At 34.9% G+C, this 16,427-nt stretch overlaps 1 protein-coding gene across 1 annotated transcript in view; it reads left to right on the top strand.

Annotated features, from left to right (window-relative positions):
- LOC111045057 (fat-like cadherin-related tumor suppressor homolog) overlaps positions 1-16,427 on the top strand; it is a 763,395-nt gene that overhangs the window by 680,267 nt on the left and 66,701 nt on the right. Inside the window, 8 exon segments of the mRNA XM_039439274.1 lie at positions 1,741-1,842; positions 3,696-3,848; positions 6,786-6,999; positions 7,678-7,817; positions 8,854-9,095; positions 10,667-10,911; positions 12,605-12,660; positions 12,662-12,792. Coding sequence (XP_039295208.1) covers positions 1,741-1,842; positions 3,696-3,848; positions 6,786-6,999; positions 7,678-7,817; positions 8,854-9,095; positions 10,667-10,911; positions 12,605-12,660; positions 12,662-12,792 — 1,283 coding nt within the window.

The following is a 16,427-nucleotide window of genomic DNA, read 5'->3' as shown; positions in this document are numbered from 1 at the left end:
CATACGGCACAAAAACCTGAATATGTTGTCAAAATTTGAAATTCATTCAAACAATATATTATTGTGTTTACACCTAGGCTTAACACAAATGGATGTCCACTGAAGAGAAGGCTTAGCAGAAGCATGGATTCAAATACAATCAGTCTTTTTGAGGCTGAATTATAATATAATTCTATATTTTTCGAAAATGAATTTGATGAGCACTTTTTATAATAATTATGTAGCTTGCGTTTGAGAGAAAGATGATTATCTCCTAGATTACCATTAGATATTTTCTCTTCGCTTCAATTTAATAATGTACTAAGATTTATCGAGTAGCAAAAAGTAAAACATTTCTAAATTCTTCTTTCTCTTACTCTTCATCTATCTTGTGCTTTTCTATTTTTCTATCTCTCTTCTCATCTCTGCTTCTCCTTCTTCTCATTGTAGCTTCTTCTCCTTCTACTCTTCTATTAATTATCTCTCTTCTTCTTAATTATTCCGAATTTCTCTCTATCTTCAATCTTTTTCATTATATTCTCTAGATACGATAGAAATATTTATCTCAATTTTGATATAATTCAAATATTTTATCATTATGTCTCTATTGAAATCTCGACATTTTTCCTCGTGAGCTTAGTGTTGAAAATATATTTTTCGATTTCTTATCCCAATTTTGTTGAAGCTGTAACTTCCTCATTATTACTCAAGTATTGGAAATTAGAAAATTCATAATTCTTAAGCCAAGCATGACAAAACTTTCGTATGCACACAAATCCCTGTGTTTAAAATTTCCATTTGAAATATTCTACGTCAGATAATTTTGAAAACTAAGTATATTTGGAGCTTAAATTTCTTGAAAAGTGATTTCAGAGAAGAATTTCCTTGCATTAAATCATGGAATTAAATCAATAGTTGAAAATAATCATTTATAAAAAAGAATAGATTAATAGAAAATTTTTATAACCTGACGATGTTGTGAACTCTGAAAATGGTTGTTATAATTTGTATTCTTAAGCTGTCCTTACACAAAAGTTATTAACAAAATGTTGATAGCTTAATCGTTATAGATTCTATTAGATTGAACGGAACTTGACAAACACATATGTTCATCATGTGTTTAAGTTATGTTCAATCATAGAGAAACAATAGCGTGAGAAACTTATGCTATTGTTTCTCTATGGCTCAATCTAATAGAATCTAAAAGGATTAAGTTATTAACATTCTGTTAATAACTTTGGATTAAACGCAGCTTTAATCTATTATCTATTAATTTCAAAGGGTACTATAAATCTATTTTATAAATAAAAGAAAATATTCATATATTTAAAGAAGAAAGTGATTATATAATTATGTATTCTTCATAATTTCAAAAGATCTCCAACTTTCACAGCTCAATCATTCCACTTTTTACACCTTCAAATTATTAGAAGATAGGAGATAATCGAAAATATGATATGAAAATAGGATATGTTCGAAAACATACCAGAAATCGTCTCCAAAGTAGGACAATCCATCCAATCTGTCAATCCCTGAATAATTAATTAAATTTCTCGAACAAATTTTCAACTACGGTAACTTACTCATTCATTAACTTATTCACAATACAGGAATCTTTCTCTCAAAATGCAATCACAGACCATCAACGATGTTTGTCTCATAGCAACTGATATAATTTATTTGAATTTACTTTGAAATTTTTCGATTTATTTTGCTATCTGCTTGTTTAATTTATTTTGGTATGGGTTGTCGTTCATGTAGAATGGATCTGGTGACACAGAGCTCGCTCTCGAAGCTCTGCTTGAAAACGGAACTTGGGAAAGCTTCATAGAGGATGAACTACTTGGGGAGGCTCTGTTCAGGGTAAGCAACTAATAGCTGGCTTCTTATTTTGTGTTTCTGTTTTGTACAAATATTTTTCATTTTTTGTTATGTAACATCTGTAGCATTAATTCGCATGCAATATTAGTCAACAAAAATGTATCGAAATCTTTGTGGAAGTAGTTTTATAGAGAGTCTTTCTATAGATAATTCCATTGTTGTCGTTTTGTAGAACTTATTGACTTGAAATATTAACAAAATAAAATTGCTTACTTGAAACCTAGAAATACAGTAGAATTTCGATGTAACAATGTAACTCATGGTACAAGATATTGTTATACAGTACAGAATACAATATTAAAATATTTTCATCAAAGTGGTTACCATCGTGGTACAAAGTGGTACTCACACTAAGTCATACTGTCTCATATTTATATTATTAGTTCGTTTACAAAATGAATAATAATGAGAAACTTGTTTCATGGGATTTGTTACACCACAATTCTACTGAAATATTTCTCTGTTTATTTACTCCGCCTATAATTGTTTATGAATTGTTTGTTGGAATTGTTTCGTTCATTCTAGGAGGATCTAAAATGAATCCGGTATTTCGGTTTAACTTTCCTTATTAAACTTTTATTTTTCTCTATCTGTTGACTTCTCAATGTTTAAACCTCCTGCATGTATTTATAGTATCCTTGTATTCCTGTATCTTTAATCTATATCTTGTTTGAGTCCAAGCTTTTATTTGTAGAAAAATATCTTTCGCACACCATTATTTGTTCTTCATAATCATGTTAATAGTCTTGCAGTTTTTGAAACCCTCAATAAATCTCATTCCTCCAGTATTTCAATATCAATTTGACCATCCATTCTACTCACAAACTTGTCAGAGTGCCTATATTACCAGCGTACCTTGTCAGGTATTCTGACAGGCTATTTGTTAAATTCTCAACGTAATCTAGTTTTTTTTTTTTTTTTAATCAATGAATTATTACTTTTTATATTGACGCATAAGTAATTTCTTGTAAATAACCCTATTCCTTTAGAATGTATGATTTTTAATAATAATATTTGCTTGGTTCCAGGAATGTTCCTTATTAATATATCCAATACAATCCGTACCTTACCAGTATGCGTTATTATTTATTAATAATTGTTATTCATACACATAATATTATATACTTATTCAATATCATTTGAATGTTCAAGAAAACGCATCCATTGGGTCCAAAAATATTTCATTTTTTTCCTCAAAATTTTTTCTTATTGTTTAATGCATATTTCCATGAAATTTTCTTATATTATTCATTGAAAACTCTAATATATATTTCATTCTGTATATATACTGTTATATGCTAATATATAATATATATTGTTTATTGTACATTTATGTTCAGATGAATTAAGAACTCCAAATCCTACAGAAAGGTGAAAAATGCCCACCATTCAAAAACTTCCACTCCATTAGAGATTCAAATATCGCCAAGTTTCGTCCTCAGTAAATTCATTGTTATTTACCCTTATTTTCTGAATAATAAATATTCTATTCAGATGAAAATAAATTGCATTTTTCAATATCAGTAAGTTCAAAATGATTACCCTAGAATTCAAATTAAAATCTGTTAATTTAATGATATTCCATTTGAAAATATTATTATAAATGTCTTATCCATTTGCAAATAGGTGCTTGTAAGATTAATTGATGAAGTTAATTTTTTCTTTTATGATTTAGAAATATGTATTTATAAGATTCTTGTTAGAATAGTATAACATTTGCATCAACCGATTTTGTTTAATTTATTTTTTAGGAAAAACCCCGTCAATATCCTATCAATAGAGTTTTCAATTAGTTGTGATTTTGTGTTCAAATTCTAATGTTGTCTGTATTTCAGGTGCATGCTGTTGATAGAGACATTGGCAATAATGCTGAGCTGCACTACAGCATCAAATCGGGCAGAGGAAAGGGAAAATTCGGGATACATCCCAGTACAGGAACTGTTTATTCGCAAAGATCTTTCGCAGCAGGACAGGAATATGATCTATTGGTAGGTGTCAAAAATCTGAATTTCAATTTCAAGTTCTTGGAATTGATTTAGAGAAAACATTAGCGAGCACTCTCTCTCTCTCTCTCTCTCTCTCTCTCTCTCTCTCTCTCTCTCTCTCTTTCTCTATCTCTCTATGATTTAGCCCGTATATTATTAGTGATAGCTCTATGATAGCTCATTTCATAAGTACGGTACCCTTATTACATATTCCAAATGTTTTCTCCACTTAAGAATTGTTTATTGTTTTTGAAGGGACGGACTCAAGGATCCAAAGGTTCAAAGAACCCCACACGTCAACCGAAGCTTATTGTGTTCCCAAGTAGTATGTTAGTTAGGCTAACCAATACCTGTGTTCCCTACAAGAACCAGGAGTTTTTCCCTATGCTAACATCCCATTCATCACCTGGTTGCAATCCAGTGTGATATGCTTGGCAGTCTCTTCAGACTGATTAGTCCTAGTGATCACTATTTCACTCCTGGCCTTCTTTGTAGGTCCTTCCGCTGAGGAAGGGGCAGCCAAGTTGCCTCTAGGGCGCCCAGCCACCCATGACTCAGCCTCTTGACCCTAATTTGTGCCTGGTTTTTCACCCATCACTGGTCTCTTGGGGTTTTTGTCTTTTTGCCCCTCCGAAACTTCGCAGGGTCAAAAGCCTCACCTCTCCCAAGAAGTTTTGTCTAAATGACCGCCCTTCTTTGAGCAGTGGCGAGTTTTGACCTCTCCAGCCACAAACTCGTAACCTACGTGAGTTCCACTCCTGGCCTTTTTGTAGGTCCTTCCGCTGAGAGAGGGGGACGCCAAACTGCCTCTAGGGCGCCCGGCGCCCGGCCACTCTCGACTCAGCATCTTGACCCACATTTGTGCCTGGAGTTTCACCCATCTCTGGTCTCTTGGGTTTTTCTTTTTGCCCCTCCGAAACTGCCCTGATGGGGCAGATACCGTGGGTTTGAAGGCAAGGCAACTTCTGGAGTTGCCTTGAGGTCCATTTTAGTCACCTTCTACGACAAGCATGGATACTGTGGGTGAATTCTGGTTTTCAACACATTCTTGAGTACGATGATCGACTCAAAGCTTCCGCAACCCACAGGGGGCTCCACTTAAGGAAGCATAACCTTATTGCTCTAATGGAATGCAATGCTGCCAGATTTCACAGAAGCCAGAAAAATCACACTATTTATTCATGGACAATAGAAGATAGACAATAGATAGAACAAACTGTTCGCGCCAGAATTTTGAATTATTCAGTCTAGATGTCTCTGATGACGTTCTCGTCCAATAGTAATGAATTCGTACCGCGCAGAATCGGTTTTTGCGAACTGGTTGATTTTGAATCAGCAGTTTGCTTATCGTCTTGTTTGAAGTTGAACGAATCTACGAATGGTCTTCGAAGCGTAGTGGTAGCGTTTACGTTTTGTATTCGAGAGGTTAGGAGGCCGCCTCTTCGTTTTTGTATATTTGTAAAATTGTTAAATACGTGTGAAATTTAGTTAATTTGTTCAACTCATAAAGATAAATCGTTTCATAATTAAATTTGAATATTCTGAATCTACGCATGAAAAATGAGCCTGACACCGCACGGAACCTGTAATTTCAGAAATCTACACATGTTTAATGAATTGGATGAATTTAAATACACTTTCTCGTTATTTGTATGTTTCTTCCCAGCACCTAATACCTAAAATTCATTCCAAATATTCATGATTGGGGATTGATGGTTTGGTAAGTCATTCTTTCAGATATTATTTTATGTTCTGTGTACAGATTCTGATTAAAGTCCTCTTTGTAGTTTCAAACTGTTCCACAATTCCACTGGTTTCATCATCTCTCAGTGAGTACAGAGGTAGTACAGAGGTAATTGATGAGTTTCTCACGTACCAGCCTACAAAACTTTCTATACTCCAGCTCTCGAACACAAATCGGCAGTCTGTTGTAGAATGTTAGAGTTCGTAAGGGTAGCATTCATGTGCTTTTGACAGTCTGGAGTAGGGCAGGTCAATGTTGCCCCGTCTCCTAGTTTTATGGTGGTGCAGCTGGCCCCTCTCCTGGAAGGCATGAACCTCACTCCTTAGGAATCATAGGGAGTGTTTAAATATCTTAATAAATTCTTAGCCATTTGAAGCAACCATCTTTATTTACGTAGATAACAAAACCAAACTTAGTAAACAAACTTATTATATTATCAAACAGTTATCATGTGATTAAGTAACATCACATGATATACAAACAGGGAGCTATACATGTAGCCTACTGACTTAAGACTGTCAGTATTCTCAGACGTTTGAAAATTGGCCGGCAGTGCTCCAGCTAAAGCGATGACGTGATAACACGGGGAACTTTCTTCTGTAGAAGGAGAATCCTTTCACAGATTTACCCGCATGGCTCCATAGTACTATTCCACAGCTTATATGACTATGGAACAGCCCATGGTAGGCTGAAATCAAGTAGGCTAGTTGGCAGGCACATGTCGCTTCAGCTTCCGCATCAAAAACGTCACCCTGGGCAGTCGGTTGCACAGCATAATATGTCGTTCCCACGATAGAGTGGAGTTCATCACAAAACTCAAGAGTTTGACCTCCGCCTCACCACGAGCCTACAGATCATGCCTTAGGGTGCACACCAGGCTCTGTGTTTTCCCCTCATTCAGACACAGTTTGTTCGGTTTAAACCACTGGCTAGCCTCTGGTACAAGTAGATTTAAATTTCATTCACTGCCAATTAGAATAATCAAAACATATTACAAACTCTTTATAATACGACATATCATTGAATGTTTGATATAGATTTGGCTGGGAAACAGCAGTTTGGGGTCCTCATCCTGGGCCAGTAGGGTAGTGTTAACAGCAAACAATAAGGCTCCTTCATGCACAATGTATCTCAATTTATGTACTATTCTACCAATATTTTATCAACTATTCATTTTTCAAACTCAATTTTTCTAGGTGAAAGCAACCGACTACGGTTCGCCCAACAAGAGCTCAACCGCCCGCGTGTCAGTTACAGTGAAGGACACCCCAGAGGAGTCCCCGCACGCCCCCGTCATTCGACAGCCGGACCAGCGAGTGCAGGTGACAGAGAGCGACACTGTCGGCTTCCTGGTGGCTCTGGTCCAGGCAACAGACGAGGACGGAGATATGTTGTGGTACTACATTGTTGGTGAGTGCATTCACATTCAATTCCAATTCAGTTTATTTTCAGAAAGTGTACATTTTACAATACATTCTACTGAAAATACTCCTCTAATATGGAACAAATCTGTGTTCAGAGGAGAAGTACATTAATCGAGGTTATAAATGTATAACCTCCAAGAAGTTACTGTATATGCTTTGGTTTTATCTGTATTTACCTTTTTTCTGCCCATATTTTGTTTCTGAAGCGACGCTGTAGAGCGATGTACTATGGTAGCGTAGTAGGCCTAGTATGTAGTCAAAAGGGTCGATGTCAAACGAGGACACCGACAGAAGAGGTCTCTTCCAAAAACACAGGAGCGACTGTGGAGGACTCCGACAGTTGAGGACTGCGACCGTAGAGGACTGGACTCCTGGTAAAGAGTCTTCAAATGTCGCCTGCGCCAGGCGACAGTTGATGACTCTTTAATTTTTTTATAGCCCCGATAGTTGAGGGTTGCGACCGTAGAGGACTGAAAATCAGTCTTCAAATGTCGCAGTTTTCGACTGTCGCAGTCCTCCACTGTCGCGTCCCCAGTCAAAATAACTAGACATACTGTCTACTATCTTGCTAAGGACTGACACATTAAAATTTCAACTCATTTGAACATTCGGAATCTATCCAAGCAATGAACGTTATAAAATAATTTATTTTAAATAAATTCAGGTGGTGATCCGAGATCGGAATTTGTGATCAGCGGAGACAAAGGCAGTGTTCTGGTGGCCAAGCAGCTAGACAGAGAGGTGCAGTCTGAATACAATCTCACCATTAGTGTAACTGACGGAGTACACACTGTACTCACACAGGTAATTATCAATTTATCTCATATTGGGTTGATTTGTGTCCATGATTACAACAGGATACAATTGAAATGTTTTCCAAACATTGTATAAATCAAATACGAAACTATAGCCATATTCAATAATGAAATTTAAGCATATTTATTAGTCATTCACAGCTCCTTCAGAGGTTCACTGTATAATCTTAGTAGCTATTTAAATATTTTCACCCGCTCTTTCTAATAGTTCAATAAAAAAGCCGAATCTTTAGTTTTTATTGAGATATTTATGATTGATGATTATGCCGTATATAGACTACTTAGAGACAAGGGTCTTCAAACTTGAAATTTCCGTATGTATGCCATTCACACTGGAATGGCTATGAATGCCTTATCTGGAAGAGCAGATACGGTATTTTTGCTGAGTATACTTTAGATTTAGATACGGAAGTGAGTGGGATACAGCATTCTTTTTGTGGATAGAGCCAGCGGTGACTCAGATTAGTAGCGTGAGTTACCGTCAATAATAACGTTCTAAGTGCTCAATATGCCGTTGGCCTATATCTCAGCAAAGATATGTACAACATTTGACAGGATAACAAATCCTCACTAAAAACGCCATATGAGCCACTAAAGCAATTCTCACAAACAAATTCTAAAAAATAACACATAATCTTTCATATTTATGCGTTTATAAATGCATGGAAACAATTCCAAAACTTCAAAGGAGTAATATGATCATAAAAATCATTGGAAAAGCTATTCAAACTAATTAAAGACTCTGATGGATGCTCTCTCAGTTTTGAAGAAAGTGTAAATAATGCGTTCTTTCCTTGACACGGTAGTCTGCAGTATACTATTCTAGACTTTGTTAAATTTCAACTATTTAACTATCATCTATCAACTTTCAAATAATATCAATTTGTAACTAATATTTTGTCAAATGCTGTATCTCTGCTAAGATATACGGCAAATTGAGCACTTTAACAGTTTACTATTAACTATTCAACTATCAACCAATACCTATTCTAACTATTTTATTAATTTTTCTTCTATTTTGTCAGTTATACGTGACGGTGATGGACATAAACGAGCACCGACCGTGGTTCACACAGAACCTGTACTCTGCGAACGTGTCTGAGAGCACGCCGGTCGGCACGGAAGTGGTGCAACTGCAGGCCACAGATGAGGACCAGGATAGCAAGGTGCTCTACAGTCTGCACTCGGCACGCAGCCCCGCTTCGCTCGCCGCATTCAAAGTTGACTACCAGACTGGAGTTATCACTGTCGTGCAATCGCTTGACAGGTTCGTAACTATTCTCATCAAGAGTTTATTTGTCTTTACGCTATTGATGAATACTTTTTATATTGAAATACTAGTAGCTTGACTGGTTTTAACTTATAAAACCAGTATTTTAAACTCATGTATAAAATTACGTGACCCAGATTCCATTATTCAGGGTCAATTAATCAGACTTTTCATCAATTATACTCAAACTCAATTACCCTCCCACCAGGCCACCATATACTCTTTGAAAAGAAGTATTTTTCCCTCTGGAACACAATAATATACTTCACCAGGACCTCCTATATATATTCTGTACTTTACTATACTTTATATATTATATACTTATTATACTTATATACTAATATACTTTACTATACTGAATAGAACAAATTGATAATAATAATAATATAGCTTTATTACATTCTTAAAAGAACAAACGCCTCTCTTATGAGGTACTTGTGGTTGGCAACAAATACAATATTTCGCATTAATTTACCGCTGTGGCTACAGTTACGGTAACCGTAACTCCATTCGCGTTCCAGTAAACATTTGAGCATGCGCGGCTACCGCTATTTACATGTGCATTGTGGTGCTTGTGGTTTTTGGTCACATGGTTATGATTTCTAAGTAACTAACTAACTTCATTATTAACTAAATTATTTCTAACTAACTTCATTGAAACGATAGGTTATCATAACCATGTCACCAAAAATCATCAACACCACAATGCACATATAAATAGCGGTAGCCGCGCCTGCGCAAATGTTTACCGGAACGCGAATGGAGTTACGGTTACCGTAACTGTATCCACAGCGTTAATTTACATTACGTGACAAGTTGATACTTGATCAAAATATCTACGTTGCCAAATTGAGCAAATTATAAACCTCTCATACAAACCCATATATATCAAAATATATTAAATTTGACAAAGAATTGGTGCAGCATTCAATTTATCAAAATTAAATTAATAAGAAAGAATTTTGGTTTTGTATTTTGTCGGCAGGGGAAGCATAGCAGAACATCTGTTAACAGTGATGATAAGAAGGAGTAACTTTTATATGAAAATTCCATCTCATTTTTTTTTCAGGGGAAAGCATAGCCTGAGGAAATCTAAAATCGATTGACCACTGCAACAAACATCTGAACATATTCAACTGAGTCACTGTCAATATTTTAGAACCGTTCCATGATTAAATAAAAACACACATAATATATTGTCAAATTCTACACAGTTTTGTTTGGTACAGGACCATGGTTTCGTGAAAACACAGGTCACATTTTCAAGCGGTCACGAAACCATGATCCTGTACCAAATAAAACTGTGTAGAATTTGACAACATATGTGTGTTTTTATTCAATCTGAAAATATGAATGTGACAAACTAAAGATAACGAGACTTACAGTTATTATTAATCTACTTTATTACCTGTTAACAGTGATGGTGAAGAACCAATTTCATACGAATATTCTATCTCAATACCATATTTTGCTCGCAGGGAAAGCATAGCCGAACACCTGTTAACAGTGATGATAAAAAAACTAATTTTTAGACAAATATTCTATCGCAACTTCATATATTTTCACAGAGAAAGCATAGCAGAACACCTGTTAACAGTTATGGTTAAGGACGCAGGCACTCCGGCCAAACGCAACTTCGCGCGGGTTGTGATCCATGTCTACGATGCGAATGACCACGCCCCAGAGTTCAGCTCAGCCATCATCCAAGGTCGCGTTTTTGAGACAGCTGATGTCGGATCAGCTGTTGTCACTGTGCTGGCTGTCGACAAAGATCACGGCAATAATGCCGTCATTACTTATTCTATCACTTCAGGTTGGTACTGTTACTTCTTCCATAGAGTTATTATCATAGAGAAACAATAGCGTAAGTAGATATCCCATGGTATAGGGCGTTTATGTCGCAACTTTTACTGTTATCTCAAGCCGATTACTGTTTACTGTTTGTTGCCAGTACTATTTGTTACTCGCAAATTTTACTGTTTTGTTGGGGTGAGAATGTAAGAACGGCACAATATGAGAGACTAACAGAGTCACATAGCTTCACGGGAAAGAATTACATGAACTATCGGCTTGAGAACAGTAAGAAGTTGCGACATAAACGCCCTATACCATGGGATATCTACTTACGCTATTGATTCTCTATGGTTATATTTATAAAATAAATAACTAGTCATATTCATATGAATTAATACCACCAACCTATAAGTTACATACTCTATCACTTCATGTTGGAGATATTACTTCTTCTATACAGAGTGTTCCATGAAAGGTGTAACAGCCGAATCTAAATGAAATTTGCAACAAAAAATGTCTAGTAATTTTTTTATATCGACCCAATAGTGAGGTTCACGTTATAATGGCAGTGTCTGATTAGCAATGGTATTGCTATCCTTGTCTATCATTCAACAAAGCGGATTGCGCTGTCTCTTTCTCGCTTTGCTCTGTTGCCAGATCGTCTTTTAATAATGTAGAATTAATAATTAATTCAAAAAATATTTCATACCAATTATGTAAATTCATTATAACATTAATGAAAAATATAATTTCTTGCTTAATATAATAAAATTGATTATTTTAAACGAGAATGAACATTTAATATTACATCAATAAATCTTTACCAGCTACCGTCCATAGAAGGCATTGACAAGACAGAGGATCGACAATGTTGCTCTCGTATCTTTCTCCTCTGCCATTATAACGTGGACCACACTATAGTTCTCGAGATATATTTTCATTTAATTCAGAAATTTATAGTCTAGAAAAAAGTCTGAGCGAATTTTTCTTCACGATGACTGGATTTGGCGGAACTGGAAAATGAGACGAAGATATGAGGTTTTTGGGTCACTCTGTATCTTCTAGCACTACGAAAATTTGCTTGCAAAAATTGGTTCTGGACTTATCTTATTCATCCAAACAATATATTTAAAAAGTCATAACTGCAATAAATATTGCAAGCACAGTAACTGACTTAGTAGGCCGAGTATGTTCGTTTCTTCTTCAAATAGCCGGCCAGATAGTCGAGTTGACTTGCACCCTTCAGTCTGCTAGTGCTACCTGGTTGTGGGTTCGAATCCCTTCGAATAGGCATGGACGTTTAATCATCTCTTAATTCACCCTCGCACTTCCCATTACCCACGCACAAGAAAAAGGCTCATGTGGGCATCATCCGCAATTGAAAAAAAAAATCAATTTCCATAGTCGTAAAGTTTAATCTATAAATATTGAACTCAATATCAATAATTGAACTCAATATCAATAATTGAACTCAATAATATCAATAAATGAGTGGCAATTAAAAGAGTAAATCAAGAAATCCATAATAATAATTATTATTGAATTGGTGAAATTCAGTTCAATCTATGGGAATGAAAAAATCTGCATACAGTACTAGAAACATTCTGTATATATATTATAGTCAACAGGGTTGTGTTAACTGCAGTTGACTTTCAATTTTTCTTTTACTTTTTGAGTTACAGACTGACAACTATTGTGTGCTATTGTTTCAGGGAACGTGGGCAACGCCTTCACGATAGATCCATTGATGGGAACAATACGAGTGGCCAAAGGAACTAGACATGAACTCAATCGCCGAGTACATGCTGATTGTGAAGGCTGTGGATGGAGGGGCTACTCCACTATCCTCCACGCTTCCAGTGCATATCATGGTGGTTATGGCTGATAATGCCGCTCCAAGGTATGTTATCATAAACGTAATTTCATATAATTTCATGTTCTGGTCTGGCCTCTGGTATAATAGTTTTGGGAATATCTTTTTCGTTAGAACTACTCTTGAATAGAAATAAAAAATGAAAATTCAAGTACCCTTTTTTTAAATAGTTTATTTGCGACATGTATCGGCCATGATGCCATTAACAAGACTTGATAAATAAACAATTTTAAAAAGGGGGCTTAGATTTTTTTTAATTTCCAGTTTCCAAAGAGTTAAAAGGGTTGCAGTTTACTTTAAATTTTTCTTCTAAGTTTTTAATTAGAGGCTGACAACTATTGTGTTTTGGAACTCTATAGATGATAAAAAATCAATCTTGATCGAAGAATTAACATTAATCAGTTATTAAATTAATAATACTCATCAATCAAAATCATACAGACTATAACACAGTCGGCATACAGAAGGGTGCTGAGGATACCGTGGACTGATCACATAACAAACATTGAGGTTCTAAGGAAAATTGGAAAAAATTGAGATAGATAATCACCATCATCAAAAGCAAAAATATCCAGTATCTACAAAATTCATAATGAATCATTAACTGGATTGGATTAAGATAAATGTTTATTTTAAATTATCTATCTCCATTATCTAAATGAATAAGAAATGATTTTGAAGGATTTATTTTATCATTATTGATTTTGATATGTGATTGACCATATCCATAGATACAATTACATAATTCATCATAGTTCATAAAAGGAATAGGTTCAGAAATATAATTACGTTGACAATTGGTCAATTCATTATTTTCTAAGATATCCTCAATACAAAGATCATTGATTTTACGCATTGTTCGACAATAAGAGGCGTTGAGATCATGTAGACATTGGTCTAGTACCACTAAGCCTGATTCAGCTACAGAAATTAATTTCTCACTGACATTCATTGTATAAAAATGATTATTTAGGAATACAGGATAATTGATGAGACGATAGGTATCAAGCATAGCGCTTCTCATGGGAACGGAAATAAAATATGTAATAAAATTCTCAGAGATAGTACAATGAACTGTGCTTAATTTCCACAGCGTTTCAATATTCTCACTAGCAATTTTTCCTCTGTGGGAAAGTGTGATATTTACAAAGTCAGATTTATGGATAATTGAATAATGAATTTTCGAATTGGAACAAAACTCTATACTATCTAATAATGCATTTACTTTGATCTCCATTAACTCTAGATTCAAATTGATTAAAGATATAGTTAAAATTTGATTCAATACAGTTGCTTGTGAATGAGTCACATTCTTAATCAAATCATTATTACTATTAATCCTATTCAAATCGTAATTAAACTTATCAACTAAATTATTATTTACAACAATATTCTTCTTTTCATTTTCAATAAGGATCTTCTCATTCTCTTCTAATTGGTTAATAATTTGATCATAATTATTTTTATCATCTGCATCTAAGTTACCAGTAAACCAGGAGATAGCTTTCCCTAATCCATTAAACAGTCCTCTCTTTTTGCGAGATGAAGGATATGAAGGAAACAATAAACTTAATTTTTCGAAAAGATTGTCACGCATTTGCATGAAGGGAATCATAAGTTTTTTCAATGATGGTGATACATTTTGCAACTTGTCAATAGAATCTGATAAATCCTTAATTTCTATCTTAATGCTACTTATATTAGAATAATGTAAGAATGTCAATGTCTCGTTTATGTACATATGTCGTTCAATTTGTACTGGTATGAGTCCGGCTGTGTTAGTCAAGTCCACTAGCTCGTACGCTTGTACCAGGGGTTGGTAATGGAGGATTAGAGCCAGAAGCAGTATTATCTGTAACAATACGTTTCTTTTTCACTTTCCTATTTCGTTTCAATCTATTGGGATGAAGTTTCAAAGTTCTTTTCTTAGATTGATACGTATTTTCACCTATCTTTTTTGCTTCAAAGTATTTTGGGAGATATTTCTTGTTCTGAATACTTCTCACATATCTTACGTCATCTGAATAATTTGGGGGTTCTTCACGATTTTTGTTAAGTTTCTCTGTTCTCTTTTCTTTCTCATGATCAGTTTTCTTTTTGATGATATCACGGAAAGTTTCCAACTCTTGGAAATATCTGTCAGCTAATTCTTCAGTAATTTGCACTGGAGTTTTATCCAAGGTATTGAAATGTTTGAATTTGCCGAAAGTTAATTCTAGTGGGGTCATTTGGTGAGTCGAATTCAAAGAGTTGTTGTATGTGATAATAGCAAGATCTAGTTTCTCTTTGAAAGATGCTTGTGGCATTTCAGTTCCAATTCCAGTGAGCAATTCGACCAGAGTGGAATGCGCACGTTCTATCGAACCTTGGCTATCTGGATGTCCAGATGAAGCGTAATGGGGTGTTATCTCATATAATGCTAAAAATTGTCTCACAAGAGCATTATCAAATTCCTTTCCTCCATCCATACACATTGTGTCGGGGATTGGATATTTTGAAATGTAATCTTTCAGCGCTTTCGTTATGGCAGGGCCATTAACATTATCAATCACAAAAGCTTGGAAGAATTTAGAAAATAAGTCAATCGTGGTCATCACTTTATGGGATTCGAACGAAAATACGTCTACTTGAATTTTTCGAAAGGTCGCATTGGGGTAGGTGTTACTTGATACTGAATTTTAACAGGTCTTCGGTCGTATTTTGTGCGTAGACATGTTGGGCAATTATTTACATAATTCGTTACATCACTATGCATATTGGGCCAATAGTAATTACGTCTCAATTTCAAATAGTTTTCGTTTATTCCACGATGGAATGTTTTACCTTCATGATAAGATGAAACGAGTTCTTTCTGTTCTTCCACATCGGTTACATCTGATAATTTTATCTTATAAATTTTGAATTTCGTAGTTTGACTTGCCTCTTTCAGTTTTTCAATCAAAAAATAGAGAATGCTTTCCGCAATGGGCTCGAATTCTTGTTAGGACTTTCGAAAACAATACCGTAGGTGAGATCTGGTTGGAAATAAGTTTTCAACTTCTCTAAGTTATTTGAAATATCATTTTTCGAAGAGACAGTGATGTTGACTCTGTTCTTATTGAACACTTTCATGAAATGAATTCCAAATTTTCCACGTTTTAGAACAATTTGATATTTCTCTTTGTTGATAGGAGAACTGTCGCCTACTATAGCGGCTCGGTCATCAGATGATTCTTGTGAATGAATCGTGACTAAAGAGTCATTGTCGTTTTCCATTTCATTGTTTTGATCTGGAGGCACGTTCAGGTTTTGATTTGGAAATAAATCTGCTAGTACTTGATCTAGGTCAACATCAGTTTCATTCATTAATTCATCCATTGGTATTTCAAGAGAATTTGTAGGTGAATTGAGTTGAGGTATTTCTTCTGAATCTAAATTAACAAGAGTTTGAAAGTCAATTATTTCGTTATTCAGTACTTCTGAAGCTTTAATCGGATTTCGAGATAATGCGTCGGCGACTACATTCGATTTTCCTTTTAAATATTCCACAGTGAAATCGTACTCTTCCAAAAGAAGTTTCCATCTTAAGAGTTTGGAATTTGGTTCTTTCAGGTTCCTGAGCCAAACAAGGGGTTTGTGGTCTGTTTTAACAACAAATTTTCTTCCATATAAATAAGGTCGAA

This window comes from Nilaparvata lugens, chromosome 12 (genome assembly GCF_014356525.2).
Source record: "Nilaparvata lugens isolate BPH chromosome 12, ASM1435652v1, whole genome shotgun sequence".
NCBI lineage: Eukaryota > Metazoa > Arthropoda > Insecta > Hemiptera > Delphacidae > Nilaparvata > Nilaparvata lugens.
This window is presented reverse-complemented; position numbering and strand designations above follow the sequence as displayed.